The 19,887-nt window shown below is 38.3% G+C and overlaps 2 protein-coding genes and 1 non-coding gene across 4 annotated transcripts; 2 read left to right on the forward strand and 1 right to left on the reverse strand.

Moving 5' to 3' along the window:
* Positions 1–104: 104 nt before the first annotated feature.
* trnar-ucu lies at positions 105–192 on the reverse strand. Its single transcript is given in 2 exon segments — positions 105–140; positions 156–192. It is a non-coding gene; the product is annotated as a tRNA-Arg (tRNA).
* A 1,397-nt stretch (positions 193–1,589) lies between these two features.
* Positions 1,590–12,172, forward strand: coro1b (coronin, actin binding protein, 1B). 2 transcript variants are annotated; one of them, XM_047386718.1, is made up of 12 exons: positions 1,590–1,846; positions 1,964–2,141; positions 4,745–4,950; positions 5,171–5,293; positions 6,489–6,618; positions 8,043–8,224; positions 8,344–8,463; positions 8,997–9,101; positions 9,185–9,330; positions 10,201–10,258; positions 10,358–10,696; positions 10,772–12,172. In XM_047386718.1, exons 3-12 carry the CDS (start codon positions 4,747–4,749, stop codon positions 10,892–10,894), a joined length of 1,530 nt encoding a protein of 509 aa, XP_047242674.1. In that variant the 5' UTR covers positions 1,590–1,846; positions 1,964–2,141; positions 4,745–4,746; the 3' UTR covers positions 10,895–12,172. The 2 variants fall into 2 exon arrangements, with proteins under 2 accessions (XP_047242674.1, XP_047242672.1); XM_047386716.1 differs by having other exon boundaries at positions 1,982–2,141.
* A 2,772-nt stretch (positions 12,173–14,944) lies between these two features.
* On the forward strand, positions 14,945–19,885 carry si:ch211-119e14.1. Its single transcript, XM_047385227.1, has 4 exons — positions 14,945–15,105; positions 15,405–15,495; positions 15,681–15,819; positions 18,515–19,885. The coding sequence occupies exons 3-4, from the start codon at positions 15,812–15,814 to the stop codon at positions 19,131–19,133; spliced, it is 627 nt and encodes a 208-aa protein (XP_047241183.1). The 5' UTR covers positions 14,945–15,105; positions 15,405–15,495; positions 15,681–15,811; the 3' UTR covers positions 19,134–19,885.
* Positions 19,886–19,887: the final 2 nt, after the last annotated feature.

Raw genomic sequence — 19,887 nt, forward strand, 5'->3', positions numbered from 1 at the left:
ATCAGCGACCATTGCCAAACTCTGGTGTTTAAAGTACAGCCACTGAAGTAGAGCTGAAATTCATTTGTGAAAGTAAATACTTATTTTTAGCAATTAAAAAAAATCGACTCCGGTGGGACTCGAACCCACAACCTTTGAATCACTTCACTTTAGCCTAGAAGTCCAATGCGCTATCCATTGCGCCACGGAGCCACCTGTTGCAACCGGCCGACACTGCTGAGTTTGAACCAAAAAAAACACAGCCGGTCTGGAAAGATTAATGGTGGGTTTGAACATTTCGACTCTGTTGTGTGCGAGGTCCAGAAAAGTGCCCAAGGGGATACCGTCCACAGAGTACAGCTCCATGAGGCGGTAACGTAATGCTACTTTTGTAGCCATAATAAAACACATGATGGCGCTATAGATCTACAAACTGGCCCACAAACGTCTCAATAATCCCACACATTCAATGGTGGTAACAAAAGATAACACTTTGAAATTATTTTATTTTCCAAATACGTACAGCTGTCTTTTTCCTGAAACCGGACTGTTTTAATGGATGTGTGATGTTGCAAAGTCTTTTAGGATCTTCATCTATTTTTCCAACATTTGCGCGTCTATACAATGTTTTACGGCCGTGTTTTATCTCACTGGTGTATTCATGTCCTATCCTTGGTCATCGATTTTCATTAAACCCCATAATGATTAACGCATTTATAAATAGTTAAATGTCACCAAGGTCTTATTCAATCATTCCCAAATGACTGAACTGTGAAGCAATTTACTTCTATACAATTGTTTTGTTGAGATATAAAATCTGACAAAGAGATTTTGTTAGGGGCATCTCAGTAAAGTTGAATATAATCAAAAAGTCAAATTAGAACAGAAACTCGACTTAAAAAGTTAAACTCATATAGATATATAGATTCCTTACATAAAGAAGTGTTTTTTTTTTTTGTTTTCTTTTGGCAGGGCAGACAAGTGACAAGTAGGCCTACTTCTAGGAAATGAAATAAGGATCTTCATGATGGGAAATGCCCTGGTAGTCAGCCGCAGTTGTTTGTGTGACCTTTAACTTGTTTCATAAAGTCACAGGTCACACAGACAATGATCCCAAAGAGCCCCATTATGGTCTCATAATATAAACCCACCCTGGGTGCATGCCTACAAATAGCTTACACAGTGTTGGACTAACAGCCGTAGATAACATGGCTCTCAAAATCGTCCCTGGCTGGAAACCTTGCACTGTACCTCAGGCAACTTTAATTCTCTCCACTCTTTCCTCAAGACTCAGGAACGCTGATTTCCACTCTTTTTTCTTCAACTTAATTTTCTTTTTGTTTTATTTATTTATTTTTGATTGCCATGTGTAGAACGGACTGGCGTTTTTGTCAAATTTCATAATTAAATGAAGCCAATACACAACAGTAAACCCCATTTTACAATGGTCAGTGGTGTTATTTTACAAGTGCTGATGAAATGGCGACATACTGAGGACAATAAATAAATAAATTTAGGGTATTTCGATGTAGACAACGTAGTTTACGGCTTAACTTGAACGCAGCGTGGAATTACAGCGCTGCCGTAAATAACAGAGTAGAAGCGTGAATGGAGGGGGGTCACAGGGGGACACAGCTCAACACACAGGGAAGCAAATGGAAGATATCTATCTTGTCCTCCCAACGTATCTTTGATGTGTCCTCCCAGGAGCGGAAGTGTCTGGGATTCCGCTCAATCCATCGCTCTTAACCAGGCGTGTGCATAGGGAGACGGAGCGTTTGCATCTCTTCCCAACAGAGGGGGACCCTTTCAGCGTCGCTGTGCACCATTTATTAAGGCTTTACCAGCTCGGGACATGTTCTTTGAGGTTAGAATATTTACTTTCCTGCTACAGACTTTGAGTAAAACCAATCGCAATGGTCTAAAATGCGTGAAATGTTCAGAAACAACAGAAGCATGTGCGTTCTTTTCTTCTTTACCCCAGCGTCATGTTTTATTATAGGTCTGCGCAATAGCCGCGTACGCCTGCCTGGACACGGGAGGGGATTAAGTTACTGCTGCTGGCGGCGGATTATTTTATTGGCCTCTTGTCACGCCTGCCACCAGCCTTTGGTGATCCTGTTTCCAATTAAGAAGAATCGCTGAAGAGAAAAAAAGAACAGGTATGTTGTTTTCCTCGAAAATAAATGGGAGCGTTCCTCTTTAAAAAAAAAAAAAAAAAAACGCCTCACTGTGGGTTTAACTACGCCGTGACGCCCATCCTTTGTTGCTCATTCCCGTAGTCACTTCTGTAGGGCGAGAGCCTGTAGTTATATATCTCTTATTAAAGGAGGACTATAATTGAAAAATAATTAGATTGATGCAAGGGATTTAATTATTGAGTAAAACTGTAGCATGATGCTTTGGATATGTCCACATAACAACATAGATCCGAATATTGTAGGCTTTTGAAACATTTTCCTCATTTGCAAGTTATGCATAGCAGGAATTTGCATAAGTATTTATACCTCTTGAGCTTTTTCAATTTTTGTCACGTTACAATCACAGAGTTCAGTTTGCTTTATTGGGTTTTTTAATCGTGAAAGAAGGAAAAGGATCCATAGTATGTGAGGTTAGGGTATGTCTCTACCAGCCTCGTCTCCTGTAATTTCTGCCAGTTTCTTTGCAGAATAGCGGAAACATACAGAGAGTGTCTGTGATCAACTTTAAATCTCGCCACAGATTCTTACTTGGGTTTAGGTCCGGGCTTTGACTAGGTCTTCCTAGCTAGGGCTGCACAATATATTGCGGATATATCGTCATCAATGTGTGCGATACACATATCACAAAGGACTGTTTTGAGTGCAATAGTTCCCAACTGTTATGAAACTGCATTGTACATGCCAATGTAATTTTTAGCCAGGTGGACAGAGTTTCACGGCAGCAGATGTTCACACAGGACACAAATGACATCGCCCAAAATGCTAAAGGTCACAGAGTGATGGAAGCACAGATGAGACAGAAAATGACAGAAGAGAATAAGCATATATATATTGCAACTAATATCGCAATATTTAACTATATTATTACCATCGCAAGATTTCCTAACATTGTGCAGCCCTATATCTAACACATAAATAACCTTTGATGTAAAATGTCCATTCCACTGAAGTTCTGGCTGTATGCTTATGTTTATGGTCCTGTCTGAAAATGCCTGCATTGCAGTTTTAAAGTTTTTTCAGCCTCTAAAAGGTTTATTGTCTTCCACTCTGACCAGCTTCCCTCTTCCTGCTAAAAAACAGTTTTCCCACACCATGATCCTGCCACCATTATGATTTAGTGTGTGAACAGGGGTGTTAAGGGTCTTAGCTTGTGCATGTAGGCCAAAAAGTTCAAAGATGTTCACATCTGATCATAGCACCTTCTTCATGTTTGCTGTGTCTCCAACACGGCTCATGGCAAACGGCAAACTGTGCTTTTTGTGGCTTTCTTCTTGTCTCTCTCCCTCTCTCTCCTCTTAAGCCCAGACGCCTGAAGTTTATGGCTAATAGTTGTCTTGTTAAGAGATTCGCCCACCTGAGCTATGGATCTCAGCAGCTCCTCCAGAGTTACCACAGGCCTTTTGGCTGCGTCCCTGATTAATGTTCCTCTTTCCCAGCCTATCAGTTTAGCTGGGCGGCCAGGTGTTGACAGGTTTACAGTTGTGCCATAGCTTTTTCTTTTCAGTCTTCAGTGAGTGTTTTCTATCCTAACGCCGCTTTGACCTGTCTTCTGTCGTCCTTGGTCTTCATCATGCTGTTTGTTCTTTAACAAACTTATGAGGACTTCACAGAATGGCTAGGTTGATACTGAGATAAACATCCCACACAAATGGACTAATTTGGGGATTTCTGAAGGCAACTGGCAGCACTGGGTTTTATTTAGGGGTGTCAGAATAAAAGGGGCTTAATGCAAATGTGCGCCTTCCCTCTCACAATTCTGCACTACTTTTTGTCGACCCGTCACATAAAAACCCAGTGAGATACATTGAATTTTGCGGTTGTAATGTGACAAAATGTGAAAAACTTCAAGGTGTGTGAATAGTTACTCGATGCGCTGTGGACTGCATCCCTCATTTCTTCTCGTGCATACGTTGCTTTGCGAGCTGTAAAGCATTAGCTTGATGTCAGCAGCTTCCACTGCCCAACCCCCCTTCCTTCCTCTGTCACAGCATGTTTTGATCTCAGGCAGCTCATACCCTTTTTGTCTACACAGTCTGGACTGTACTTTGCCAGGACAGAGTCTAAGCACGGAAGAATTTGCCTGTTGTTTTGACAACCCAGTTTTCTCTCACTAACAGACAGCCAATTATAGGGGATTCTTTATAACACACCTGTTACACTCCAGTCTTTGAGGGATGGTGTCCTACAACTTTCAGATGTGTCTCTGCTTCAGCACAACCGAGTCAAATAATTAGGACATTAGCAAGACTCTGTAGGACTTCTCTGAATCCCGAGGAGCTAATTCAGCTATTTGATTTAGGTGTGTTTGGACCAGGGACACCGGCCCTCATGAACTGGAGTTTGACAACCCAGCTTTAAGATGTAGCAAATTGTCTTTATTATTTTACTATAAAGATATCTTATGCTTTCAGTTTCAATCTTTAATCAAGGCAAATTGACAGCTTGGCCTTAATGGGTTTAATGAATCTGCTTTTACCTGAAAAATAATTTTTATTATAATTTAACTTGTTTTTCCGAGAGAGCAAAGTTTTACTACAGCATTTTCCTTTTCATTCCGTCCGCAGGGATGTCTTTCCGTAGAGGCGTGGTCCGGCAAAGTAAATTCCGCCATGTTTTCGCTCAGGCCTGGAAGGCTGAGCAGTGCCTCGACGACGTCAGAGTGTCCCGGGTGACGTGGGACGGCCCCCTCTGCGCGGTCAACCCCAAGTTTATTGCGGTCATCATCGAAGCGGGCGGAGGAGGGGCCTTCCTCGTTGTTCCGATCAGCAAGGTTTGACCTTCACCAATATGTTCTGTGGCTGATAAACTGTGGATCAATACTTTTCTTTTAAAGTCAAAAGCTTTTTGTCAGATTCACTATGACCTCACCCTTTATATCCCACTAATGCACACACAGCACTTTTACAGGTCCGCTGCCTGATTCCAGACACGGTATGTGTAATGCAGTCTTTCAAGCCAGCGGATCTGAGTGTTTTGTTTTCTCCAAACAGAGCGGCAGAATTGACCAGTCTTGCCCCACAGTCTGCGGACACGCGGCGCCCGTGTTGGACGTCCAGTGGTGTCCTCATGATGACAACATCATTGCAAGTGCCTCAGAGGACTGCACAGTGAAGGCAGGTCTAGTTCATGTGGAGGTGGTTTGTGGCTCCTTATCAGTTGAATTTAGGTAAACCTCTGGCTTACCACAAGTTTTTCAGATGTACAGTTATGATGATCTTAGACTGGGCTTTTAGAGATTTTCTTCAACAACTCATTTTCCAGGCTGGAAGGATTATGCAACGAACTACTTTTAGTGTTTTGTTAAAAACAAGAGTTGGCTGTGGACGTTTGAATTCACCATGCCAAGTCTTTTAACTTTGATCTTTTAACTTGACAGGCCAACAGAACCTGTTCACTTGCTGTTAGTTCTGCCACTATCAGAAGAAAGGAAACTGTTGAGGAAGAATTCAGGGACTACCAAAGTCCTATTACGAATTTGAAACCTTTGGGTCACCAGTGTCACTGTCTACCTTGAGGAACATGCTACATTGCCAGTAACTGGCAGGGTCTTAATTCACACCACCAAGGGCAGCCAAACTTTGTAGATGCCCACATGAACAACCCAGGGATCTCCTGGAGAAAAGCACCCACTTTGTGCAGTGTGCAAATACACTGCACAATGTTGATGCTTAACCTCCAAATCTTTGCCTCAAATCAAAAGCTATAATTCAAATTCTTGTTTATAAAATTTCTTGAAATTCTTTGATATATAATCACTCCAACCCAGAAAAGAGCAACTTGAATAAACCATTCAAAGCCCCAAAGTGACATCACATTCATGCTCAGGACCAGTGCATGTAAGCTACTCGCTTGAACCAGATATCTTCATTGTTTTTGCAAAATTATAATCATTTCATTTAGAAACTAGTAGCTCTGTTTAGAATCATGAAAGGCAGCTACTCAAACAAATAATTGAAAATAGTTTCTATTGTCTGGGTAATCATTCTACAAACTGAGTGAGGTCAACAAAAGTTTTCTGCAACTGAGTTTAAATAGTTGATATATAAACTAGGTGAAAACTGCAACTGTGAAAGGCAGGTGAAACTTTGGGGAAAAAAGTTAAACTGTTGTTTTAACATTTTGTATTGCAAAAACGTTTCACACAGAGAAGGCTAGCGTTGGGTTTCAAGTGTCACACATTCTAATCGGGTCTGTTTTAGTACAGAAAACAGAATGTTGGCAAAACTTCTTAGGGAAGCCCCAAAAAGCTGAAACATCATGTAATTAAATTAATTAATTAATTTAAAGTCTGCTGTTTGTCGTTTGAAGGTGTGGCAGATTCCCGATGGTGGGTTGACCACCCCGATGACTGATGCCATTGTCACCCTGGAGGGCCACAGTAAAAGAGTGGGAATCCTGGCTTGGCACCCGTGTGCCTTCAACATCCTATTAACTGCAGGTGGGATCATTTTTACACCTTCTAGTCTCCTGTAAGCCTGACTGAGATCCCCTGATAGGGCACTGCTTTTTTTTTAGGTTTTCCACAGCTTAAGTGCAGGTTATGCATTACCTGATAATAACTATTATATAAATGTACACAAAGATGTTGGTCAATACCAACAGCTTGTGTTTGCTGATTATTTAATTGTCACCTTCGAGTTTTACTAAGAAATTAAAGCCATGTTATAGTTTTTAGTATAAATTTTTTCTTTACCTACATTACCATCCTCTCTGTGTATCATAGCAAGATTAAATTGGAATCCTATTAAGCCACAGATGAAATTGTTTGAAGTTTTTAGTTATTACCCTGTAACCGTTTCTTGAAGATCAACACAAATCTGCCTTAGTTAAAGGGTCTATTCTCATGTCTTTTCAATTTTGAGGGATAGCTCAGTAAAATAGGCCTCAGCCCACGTCTGTTTATCTTGAATTGCATGCTCTCCTGTCTTTCCTATTTTGAAGAGAGTAACTAGGAGCAATGAGACTCAACACACATCTGTCTTGCTACAAATGACTTGTTCTGTTCTCTCTTCCATTTTGAAGAGTGGTGAAGAGAGATGGTCATATGTGTCACATCTTATTGGTATTTAAGGGAAACAGGAAGTTGTAGATTGCTTTATAAATGTTCTGACACACCGTGATTAATTTAAAAAGTGAAGCACACATTATTTTGTCAACATGTGATATTCTTTCTTTCCTCATCTGAATAAATATATTCAAATAAAGGCTATATTTTTGTTAGTGTTCCATATGGAGTATGTTGCATTATTCTGCTGCAATAAAACTTTAATTTATATAAAGGCTTTTTCCACATCTTAACCAGGGTGCTGTAAAAAGTGAGAGTTGAAGAGCAGCTCTTCTCTTCCTGAGTTGGTGTTCAGTGACAGCAGCCATTTCCAGTACTGTTGCATAATACAAGCAGGGAATAGGATTTCCCTTCTCAGGGATTTATGGCATGTGGCAAGATTAAAGGAGATTGTAAATAACCTGACAAATAATTACAGTTTTGTATACATGCCCAACCTGCCAGGATTCATTGCGTTTGAAATGTGTCCAAGTAACACTAGCTTCCACTTCAGACGGTCCAATTTCATTGATTCTGCTCTCAAGTGTCTATTTAAGTTTTGGCTTGTTGAACCAATAATAAAATTCAAGAAAAATCAAAAGAACTGTTTAAAATTACATACAAAATCTGTGTGTATATTTCTCCACGTTGCTTCAAAGACAGGATCTTTTACATAACATAAGCCAATACACACATTTACATTAAGGCTCATTTATAGTGTCTTCCTGCTCCTGCTTTGAGTATTTTTTGAATTAGTCAAGCTCGATTCCCCATCTTTTGGTTTATGTTGAAAGCTACTCTATCTGTCGTCTTTCTAGGCTGCGATAATGTGGTTTGTGTGTGGAATGTGGGCACGGGTGAGCTTGTGTACCAGCTCCTTGACGCCCACCCGGACCTGATCTACAGTGTCAACTGGAACAAGGATGGCAGCGCCGTATGTACTGTGTGCAAGGACAAGGCCCTGCGCATCATCGACCCACGCAGGGGCGCTGTGCTGAAGGTAGGTTTACGGTTTATATATACGTGTGTGTTTGTCTGTGTATGCGGACATGTAGGAAAATGGGAATCAGTGCTCATGTTGTGTAAGAGTTCATTATCAGTCTTAAATCCTTCCGAAAGGTTAGAGAGAAGGTCCATGATGGTACGAGGCCCATGAGAGCTGTGTTCCTCACTGACGGAAAAATCCTGACCACAGGCTTCAGCCGTATGAGCGAAAGGCAGCTCGCTTTGTGGGACACAGTAAGTCTCAAGCACAAGACTTCAGCTGTTTACAACCCCACTACAGAGCTTTGCAAATATTGTTACATTACAGGACACAGTTTGCTAGTCATACAGTACCCCAGGAAAATATCTATTCCCCATGACCTTTTTCTTTGTCTCACATTTTGTTATGTTACAACCTCAAACTTCAGTTTATTTTATTGGGGATTGTACATGCTAGACCAACTCTGTCAAGCGTCTGTCAAGTGTTACCACAAATCCTCAATTGGATTTAGGTCTGGACTTTGACTGGGCCATTTGAACAAATAAATATGTTTTGATCTACGCCATTCGATTGCAGCTGTATTTTAGGTTTGTTGTCCAGCTGGAAGGCAGACCTCTTCCCCGGTCTCCATCTTCCCCTCAACTCTGACCAGTTTTCACATAAAATCCAAGTAAAACACACTGAAGTTTGTAGTTTTAATGTAAAAAAAAAAAAAAAGTCAGTGTTTTTTGCAAGTCACTTCACTTGTTAAATGAATTTATCCTGTATCCATGTTTCTGTTTTACAGAAAGATCTCTCTGAGCCAATGGCTGTGCAAGAAATGGATACAAGTAATGGAGTTCTTCTTCCCTTTTATGACCCTGACACAAACATGGTCTACCTCTGTGGAAAGGTAATTACAAAACAGCTTTGAATGTAGAACATAGCCTCACATTTATTGTCAAGCAAATCAGTTTTGATTTTTCTTCATTTCAGGGGGACTGCACCATTCGGTATTTTGAAGTGACAGACGAGTCGCCGTATGTTCACTTCCTCAGTTTATACAGCAGCAAGGAGCCTCAGAGAGGCGCAGGATTTCTTTGTAAAAGAGGTGTAGATGTCAACAAGTGTGAAATTGCCAGGTTAGCACTTTAAATCTATACATTAGAGATATTATGTCTACAATACTCAACACATAATCTCACACAGATTCTTCACCATGCTTAACTGGTCGTGAAGTGCTTCTTGGTCACATATTCTTTCATTTCACCTCTGACTCATCTGGAGAGTCTGTCCTCGTCCAGCCTTGTTTGTTACAGTTATTTTAAACTTTTTAATTACTCCTCTAATTGTAGATATGGCCAAGTTTAGATGAGGAACTATTTTACTCTTGTCAGTCTTCGACTTAACACATATCTGCCTTACTTAAATGAAGTGATCTCTTGTCCTTTTCAATTTGAAGATTGGGAATAGATATTTATTATTGTTGATGACTTTTCCCCCAACTGACTAAATGTACTCAGATTAATTTTGCTGGATGTTGATAGGGTTTTCCTAAATAATGCTCATTATGAGAAAATGCTACTTCAGGAAAAGATTGATATATTTGAATGTTTTTCACATATCTTGGGTGGAGGGTGCTATATAAGCAGTTTTTCCATTATTCTGCTTGATTTAGCAGTCTGTGTTACTGTAGTTTAGTTTTCATGTCTCTAACTTGTTAACTAAACAGCTCTCATCCCTGTGGACTCTTATTTGGAGATTTATGTCTTAATCTGATTAACATTGCTCTGTGCAGATTTATGCCACAACTGTCGTGTCAAACTGTATCTGCTGCCACTACCAAGACTGCCTGAAAAGTATTCAAAAGATGATTTAATGTGTATTTATTCCACTTCTAAATAAATATAGTCACCACTTACCTTTACCTTCAGTATAATTAAGACTGAATACTGCACCATCAACTTCTACTCATTATTATGCACTGTTATTAATGTCCTGCTTACCTGCAGGTTCTATAAGCTGCATGAAAGGAAAGTGGAACCCATTTCTATGACTGTACCACGCAAAGTAAGTTGCAAACATGGTCTTTCAAAGGATGACCTTTGGATAAATATACAATTTAAAAAATAGGTTTGCCCTTATGTTGTTTTAATTTTGCCCCAACAGTCAGATCTTTTCCAGGGGGACCTTTACCCAGACACTGCAGGCCCGGAGCCGGCTCTGCTGTCAGACGAATGGATCGCAGGGCAGGACGCACCGCCTCTGCTCGTCTCTCTGAGCAGAGGGTACGCGGCCCCTCCATCTAAGCACAGAGACACCCTCAGAAGCAAGCCCAAGCTAAGCTCTCAGGATTCTGGAGCTGAGGTTGCCACAGTAACAGTAACAACAGCAGCCCCTTCCACAACTACACCTACCTCTGCCACCAAGGAAGAGGAAGAAGAGACGCCGCTGCCACGAGTGACCACAAGGGAGACAGATGGAAATACTGAGAGGCCAAGGAGAGAGGCGCGTTACCATCCCTTCACAGTAAATCTTGGTGTTCACAACTGCTTTCTAATTTGTTGCTTTTCTTTGTTTCAGGATGAATTGCTGAGTGAATTGTTAGCAGAGATGAAGGCCTTACGGGCCGTCGTCCTCGCTCAGAACCAGCGGATTGAACTGCTGGAAAGGCAGTTAGCCCGGATTGAAGATGGTGACGTGTGAAGAGGCAAGAAATTGACTACAATCGGGCAGTATTCCTGAAGAAACTATAGACTGTAGCCTCACTAGTCTTAACAATACCTTAAAGCTTTGTGAGTGTAAAGATTGTGTGTGAATACTGTGAATCATTGTGGCTTCCAGCTGCTATGATTAAGACTACATTTTCCAGATGATTTTTTTGGTAAATAGGGTGTCATAAGCATAGAGTGAAATTTGTAGCAAAACTAAAGAATTGTATCACAATTATTAGATGGTAAAACCTTGAGCATTTTAAAATTAATGGTTAAATTCTGCGAGATGGGAGCAGTTACAGTAAACCGACTTCCTTAAATTAATCCAAAAGGTAATAATAATCATACTGTGGAACTTTGCTAAGGGTTCTCATTTTATAGCAATGCAATTAATTACCTCCAATATGTTTTTCCTGTCTCAGATATTCATAGTCACCTCTAGGGCTTATTATTCAGGTAGTTTAAGCTGCAAAACTATCAAGTCATGGGCTAACTTTTTCCATGACTTGTGCTTTGTTTTCCCTCTTCTTTATAGTTTGCGTCGTTCAAATGTATGAACCTAAAATCTCAATATAAAACAGTGAGAACCATGTGAGTGATAGGTGGCGGGAATGTTGTTGAATATTTATGTGCAGTTTCATTCTGTGTTGTTGCTCCCGTAAACAAAAAAAGGTCAAGCTCTAGTGATTTAGTGTGTTAAACAAGAACAGAGGGTGTGTTTAATGGGTCACTATGCAGTAAAGCATTTGACTGATATCATACATATGCATTTTTAATTGTTTCAGCATCAAGAAACGGGAAATTAACATAAAACGTAACATTTGCCTACAATTACAGCAGAAAATATGTCTGTTCAAATATGTAAAGCACTTTTCGTTTCATTTCTTTCCTTTTAATTGTACGTTTTTGAATGTTCTTTATTTAGAGGTGTTAATTGTGTAATTTATGTAGCAGCCAGTTGTAGGAAAACGATGTTAAATTCCAGTTTAGCCCTTTAATACATTAATTCCATATGCACTGACCTCTTGACACTGATATGAACAACAGGTTAACTAGACTACAGTGTACTGACTGACTAAACGTTTCATATTTTGTACGAAAAAGCCTTTGGTTTACACTAATGTTCCCTTCATGTTTAAGTGTTTCTGATCAGTTATAGTTCTGATTACACTTCAATACTGTGTTTGAGTGTGTTTTTTGTTAAATAGATAATGAATGGACTTTGTTTTTAATCCAACTTGTAATTCTTAATAAAATATCCCATACCTAACGTGTCTGGTTAAGTTGATTCTGAAAGTAGGAGAGTACAATCGTGATCATAGCCTTACTACAGTTAACTTGACCATAAAGCTGTCTTAGTGCAAAAAAAAAAGTAGCTTGCACTGGTATGATTAAGATCACAACTTTGAGAAGACTTTCCTGTTTAATATAATGTTATCTGCTTAGTGTGAAATTTATAGCAAAACTGAAGAATTTTGACTAATGATTCAAATTAGAATTTTTAAAATTAAGGCTTTGATTCTTCATGACTATTTAGAATCTAATTAAGGCTGGCATAACAATATAACTTCAATTCCCTGCCAAATGTGTTATTTTTCTTTCTCAGACATTCATGAAAATCACCTCTTAGATTTATCATTCAGGTAGTTTAGGCTGCAGAACTGTGAAGTCATAGATCAATCGTTTACTCTTTGTGCTTAATTTCGTCTTTCTAACATGCTCTGTTCAACCTAAAATATATTTTCTAGTGTGCAGCTGCATCTGTATTTGTGTTAAAATATGTAAAAAACTTACACTTTTAATTGTTTAATATTGTGTGTTCTTCAAAGTTCTTTATTTAAAGGCACGGATCTAACTTAAGTAGATGTCAGTTGTAGGATAACAGTGTTACATTGAAGTTTACCCTTTAAATACTTCTGTAAACACTGACCTCATAGCACTGATACAAACAAGTTAGACTAGACTACATTGTGATGATTCACTAACCTTTGTTTCACACTTTGTCTGAAATCCCCTTTGGTTTACAAAACCTTCCATTCAGATGTTTGTTGTCAGTTTTAAGTCTGATAATTCTTACGAATACTATTTTTGAGTGTGCTAATTGTTAAATAGATGAGTAATGCATTGTTCATTACAATCCAAAATTGCCATTCCTAATAAAATATCTTATTCATAAAGTGTCTGGTTAAACTGATTTTGAAAGTAGAGGAGAATATTTGAAGCTAAGGTTCATACAGAGAATTCCCTGCCTGCAGACGGTACATTTTAAAGAACCAGAAACTGCAGGCTTACTACAGTTTATAGTACCTTAAAGGCATGTAAGTGTAAGAATCTGGTGTAAAGACTGCAGATCACAAGACTTGTAGCTGCTCTGATTAAGACTACAATTTCTAGTTTATGTTCTGGCTTAAACATGGTGCCATCTGCATAGAGTGAAATGTATACCTAATCTAAATGATTTTGTAGCAGTTATTTGATGGTGCTGCTAAAAATAAGCACAATTTGAAGTCTGATTTGAGTTCTTTAGTATTGCAATTATTCATATCTAAAGCATGTACAGTTTTTCCTCTCTTAGACATGAACTAATGTCAGCATCGTTTTGGTTTTTTAAGCTCCTAAACAATAAGGTCATAGTCCAATTGCAGACTATTTGTGTAGCTTGTGCTTTGTTTCCCCTCGTCTTTTTATTATTCTGTTAGTTTTATGACAATTGCACTGTAATATTGAGTTTAACTGTGTTTATTATTTATTAGCTGATAAATGGACCTCCTTTAAAATTAAATTTGGCATTCTTGATAAAATGTCTGGTGAAACACTGTTAAAGAATAAGAAAATATCCAAAGACAGTGTTCAGGTCTGACTTGATTTTAGAGAGTAAAAGTTTATAAAAGTTCTGGGGTATTAAAAAGGGAAATGAACAACAAGGATGATAAGAAAACGTGCAAACAAAGAGTGAACTTTGGTGCTCGAAAGTCAGTGTGTGTTTGTTCTGTTTTTTAAACAGGCTTAAAAGCACAAAGAAAAATCTGTGGTCTGACAAAATGAAAGCTCAAAGGCAGTCAACTGTGCAAACCACTGAAACAGCCTTCGAGTTCCTTCGTTCTCAGATGCAAGGTTTTAAAGACGGAAAGATTTAAAGCCAACCACAGATTAAAAATTATTGATTTCTTTATTTAGAAACATTTCTAGAAGTTATTCCATCTGAAAGCTGTTGAGTTTGATCTGAAGCTGAAGAAGATGTACTGCTAATATTTTTATAGGTTATTTTATAGGTTATAAGAAGAAAGTTATATTAAAAGTGAACAATGCAGTAAGAAGTCCCATAACAACTGGAACTCTAAACTAAGATTTTTTCCTGTTAAATTAGCCTAGAAAAATCTTTGAATGATGGCTGGCCATGATAGAGCTATTCACATGTAAATTTAACTTTTTTTTATAGTATTTCCAAGGCGCACAGTTACTGTACAGATTTGATTGGAGCCATCATTGTTCAGTGCAGAGTACCTGTGAGCCCGGCCAGCAGTGCAGAAACAGGATGTGGCGAACTCCTTTCAGCAGCTCTGCAAAGCGTTTAAACATTTTATGCACTTTTAGGAGGTTCCAGTTTTGCAGATGCAACATTAAGATGTCTTATTCTTAAAGCTCACACCAATTTGAGTATTGGTTCATATAACATCCAAGTTGAATGAAGACCTGTTTCTTGAACTCTGTTCTCTTTTGTAAAGCTGAGATATTTGCCAGAAAACTGAACAGGAAATACACTGTTCAATTTGAATACCTTCAGTGAGTTTATCATTATACTTTTCATATGTCCTATAATGCTACCCTGCACATGTTACACCAACTTGTACTGGTACAAGTCTGCCTTCAAAGAGAAAAAAAAATCACAAAAACATCTTCCTCTTTCTATAAATATTTGTGCATTTTCATATCTGTGCTTTCCACCTCACCCTGCTGCAAGTTTGACTTTAATCTGTGCCTGCACGCCTCCCCCCAGTCTCGACCTACCTCAAACAGTTTCAGTTATTTTTTTTCACATAATGTCAGGCATCACTCCCCGATGCTCTTCTTCTTTCCTTCTCATCTGCATACACGCTGTGACATTTCTCAAGCACACCCTTAGTGATATGTAAGTAAGTCCCGTTGCCAGTCCTCTGCCTTTGGCGCCACAAACTGTAGATATATCACTTCTAAACGACGTTGGTAAGTTTTTTTTATAGTTTACTGGCTTTTGATTTATCTGATAAATTCATTGTTTTTTATATGTTTAACTATTGTTTTCAAGAGTTAAATTTGTTGTTTAATCAATATGTAAAATAACTGAAATAGTTATCCAAACGCTCTACATCTTAATGCATTTCTACTACTACTACTACTACTATGTATCTACAGTATTTCTAAGTTTTATGTTGCCGTATATAATGTCTCAGTTTGATGAGGTATAGTTGAATGTTTTGTGCCATAGCAGACTGACTGAGGCTGCTAAATTATCAGTTTTACAGGAAACCAGCAGCACTGAGAGCGGTCTGTTGAGCTTCCTGTCTTTTGAGTCAGTACATGCAGCTCAAAGTGGGAAGGCAATAGACATCTTGAGTATGTATATTACAATTTGCAATCATCCAATGCTAATTCTGATGTTGTTCACAAATAAACATAAGCTGATAATTGTACATTCAATAAAATAAATTTAAGTTTAAAAAGTGGTTTACCAAAGTCATCACATTCATAAAACTGAGTGTTAAATGATCCTTTACTTTTGTAATGTCTCTGTTTTCTAGGCTATATGTCATCATACTGATGGACTGTCAGATGTCAAGTTCCAGATTCCCTTGAAAGCACCAGGAGTTTATGACAGCACAGTGCAGCTGAAACAAAAACATTAGAGATTTTTTAACAGTCGGAAGGTTTAATGCAAAGGTAAAGTATATTACAAAATAACTTTAGGGAAAATTGTGCACTATTTAACAAATAGTCAGTTTGAAAACTACAGGATATGTAGATACTTTGTACATGAGAGGTAGATGAAACCCTTCATGCAATTTAACTATATATACAGTGCTGTGAAAAAGTATTTGCCCTCTTACAGATTATTTTACAAAACTCAAGATATTTTTGCTGTTGATCATTAGCATTGAACCTCATGAGCACACACTAAGCTATATTTTCTTCAAAGTAAGTAAAAGACTAGGCTAAGCAACCTAGAAGCTGGTGTCAGCCAACCAAGAATGCTGCTTTTCTTAATTTCTAGAAAACACAAGTACTGCTAAGTCTTTGATAAACGTGTTAACAACATGCATGGCTGGGTCTTTTGGAGGTTTAAGAATTAGCAGTTAATTCAGTTAGTGAATAAAGATCTGTTTGGTTGCAGTTTAAAAAACAATATTGTGGTTTTTCATGGCCTGTTTCAAAGATATACAATACATATGCATTGTATGAAATCCAATTATTGTGGATATTATTTAAGATCTTAATTGTCGCATACTGTTAAGAAAAGGTTTATTGTAGCTTAAAGCAATAATTTGGTATTTTTAAAGTGAGGGTCATCATTTTATCAACTTTTAAACCCTCATCATGTTTGCTTTGGGATGTTTTAAACAGGGAAGCTAATAATTGTCCCAATACTCGCACTTCCACCCTTGTGTCCCTGAATTGCGCATTCCAGTTGATGGGTTCGAGTGCGCCCCCTTTGTGCCCTCAATCCACACTTCGGCTAAGCGCTCATCTAAACGGACTTCGCCGAAGTATATTTCCCACAATTCACTGCTTCAGATGACAGTCTGAACAAAAACATATCACAACCATCAATGTAATCAGCCATCAAATTAGAATAATAAGAACTGTGTAAACTTTAGACACCAAGCTGACAAATATAGATTTTTTTACTGGTTTTCCAGGCTAAACACTGTAAGATACCACTGGGTTCAGAGTGAGTCTGGGCAGTCAGTAGTCCATAACAATGAAGTTACCTTTCAAACAAACACTGGTGCGGCGAGAGTCTGGTGTAAGAGCCTCCTTCGCTTCCTGCACTTTCTTCTCCTCAAAACAATTGCTAGTTGCAGTTTTAAAATATTTTTTTTGCATCAAGACTGTGAAAACAGCGCCGGTTCCCGCCCTTTTTGGTGTTGCAGTTACGGTGCAAAGGTGCAAGTCGATGACGTAACCCCTACTGTCCCAATTCTCCAATTGTGCACGCTTATAACCAACGCACTTCAACCCTTACATGCACTTGTACAAAGTACACAGTTCATAGAGGGGCGTAGGGTGTAGTGTGGGAATAGGGACAGGGCCCGACTGAGGTTGGGGGTGGTGCACCACCAATTATCTTCCTGTATGAAACATGTACTAGAATGGAACACATAAGTGTTTCAAGTCAGGTAACTGTTTAATAGAAACCCAAAAACAATGTAAAATCAATAAAAAAGTACATTAACCATAATAGTACTTTGTCTTTTTAGAATGCCTTACCATATCAGACGATTAGACTGAGTGGAAATGCTTTACATCATTTGGTTTCAGTTTCAGACAAAATGCTCATTGGTGGTGCACCGCCTCCATTGTTACTAAAATACCAACAATGAAAGGGTTCATAGAAAAATTTTTGCATAAATTTCCATGAGGTTTTTTTGAGGTTAAAGTTGCTTTATGATGCTGGAAGTCCACTTTAGTTTTGGCTAATTTTGGCCTAGCTTCAGCTTCTGGAACCACCTAATCTAAATTTATTCAAAATTCGGACACTAAGTGCGTTTTCTGCTGCAGGTGTGAACTACTTAAAACCTTAAAATGGAACTTGGCTTGAAACATTCAGTAATGTCAGAGACAGCAGACAAATTTATATCTGGCTTTGTTCCTCATAGGATACTGTAGATATATAGAAATGCTTTTTAGCATTTTGTCACAATTCATGACAATTCTTTTTTTTTTTTTTTTTTTTTTTACTTTAAGACACATTAAGAATTGTTTTTAATTTAGGCAGTTTAGAATATCCCTTCCAACGCTATTTGTTCAAGGAAAAATAAGACTTCCCCAACAATTTTTAAAATCACAACAGTTGTGTTTGGTTTTCTTTAACTTTAACTTTAATTTTCATTTTACTTCATTTATTTCACTTTACCTTTCTCCCTCTTCTCAAATTTGATGTAAAACTGAAAGGTTTTCATCAGACCTAATCAACCACAGAACTAGGAGCTACACTAGACATCATGAATCTGCCACAGCACAGTGATTTATTGTGAAAGAGTTACCTCTTGTATGGTATCACCTCCAGTAATGTTGTTTAACATGTTATTTTTTTATTTGTTTATATGTTACATTGATCACCACTGTTGAGGTCTCCCCTGAACTCAATGGGGGACTGCTTCTTTTAGCCTCCATTTTCAAAGTTTGTGTACATTTAATACCTAAAGCTAATCATTAGAAGAAAGCTGAGGTTACTTGTGAAAAAGGTTAGCCAACATTTCTGTTGCACACATCTGAACGTGTTAATTGCTAATTTAACTACAAAATAAATAAATAACATATTTTCTTTCAAAACTCATAAGACTTTACTAAACTTTATAGATCTTAATTTTCACTGTTTTACTCATTCCAAACTTCTTTTGTCTCCTTACCTCAGGAAAATGTCATCCTCCATTTCAATGGTGCTGCCTCTTTTTCTCACCCTGATTATCCTAATTGTCCTGCTGATTTTCTTGTACAAGAAATTGAACAGGGACGCAGATGGCGAATATACAATCCGGCGCATAGTATACAAGGAAGGTGGGGTCAGGGATTGGGTGAGAGGGGCAGCATTAGCTGTGGAAACACATCTAGGCGTCCAGCTGTGGCCTCACGGTGATGATGCAGGGGAAGAGATGCAGGACGTTCATGATGAGGAGGGCGAAGTGGAGGCTAGTGATAACCAGCAGGGGAGTGACACGGATGGAGAGGATGAACAAGAGGAGGATAGTGTGGACCACTCTGGTAGCACAAAGGAGAAAGAAGGGGATAAATCAAGTGTGGAGAGTTCAGAGGCAGGAGAGCAAGATAGGTTGATTAATAATAAACCAGAGGTAAAGGAGGAGGTGGAGGATAAAAGCAAGGAAAAGAAGGAGGAAGAGGAACAAGAAAAAGGTAAAGTAGAAGCAAGTGGTGGGACTGGATTGTTGATAGACCTAAATCAGTTCTCTGGAAGTGCTATCTGGTCTGAAGAGGAAGGAGGTGAGGGTCAGGGCCATGATGTGACTGCACTGTGAAAACACAAGCAGAATTTGTCTAACAGGGAGGTGTGAAAAGGATTTTTTTAATGGAGTGGATGTCACTATTCTAAGTAAGCCATGGTGAAAGTCTAAATATTGGAAAATAGAAATAAAACTTAGAAAACAATGTCAACATAGCTTTTCCTCATTCTGTTACATCTTTTAACGTAATGCCTTTGATGTTGAGTCATCACGAGAAAAACATGATGGATGAATGAAGCTGTTTTAAATATGCATTTGAATGTTCCTTGTAAAGTCTGTGTAAAGTTTGTCACTTTGACTAAAACATGTTTTTAATCCTTCAAATGTTTATGGCAATTTTTATAAAAATGTACATCAAAATATATTTTATTTTGTTTTGTTGTGACACTGTTGTTTGCTTTGTCATGTGTCAAAATATGACATCTCTGACAGTAGAATAGTTTAGTCTTTTGGGAGGAAACAAAGAGAAATGTCCACCTTTTCAATGTAAACTGTTTTAGAATATTTACTTAAGTATGTTGTAATTGCCTCTCTTTGACTGTTTTGTAAAAGAGTAGGCTAAACAACTACTGAAAAGGTAACCGTTAAATAATAATATAAATACTTTCTGTCACAAGAACATTTTGAAACAAAGTATTAACATACCCAAACTGGCCGCGTCATACAATGCTCATTATGTATATGTTGCTACAAAACGAACCATACTTTTCAAATTTCTAATTTCATAACTGTATTCATTTAAATAAAAGTTTTTTAAATAATCAAAACT

The sequence above is a fragment of the Girardinichthys multiradiatus genome, chromosome 14, assembly GCF_021462225.1.
Source record: "Girardinichthys multiradiatus isolate DD_20200921_A chromosome 14, DD_fGirMul_XY1, whole genome shotgun sequence".
Classification (NCBI taxonomy): Eukaryota; Metazoa; Chordata; class Actinopteri; order Cyprinodontiformes; family Goodeidae; genus Girardinichthys; species Girardinichthys multiradiatus.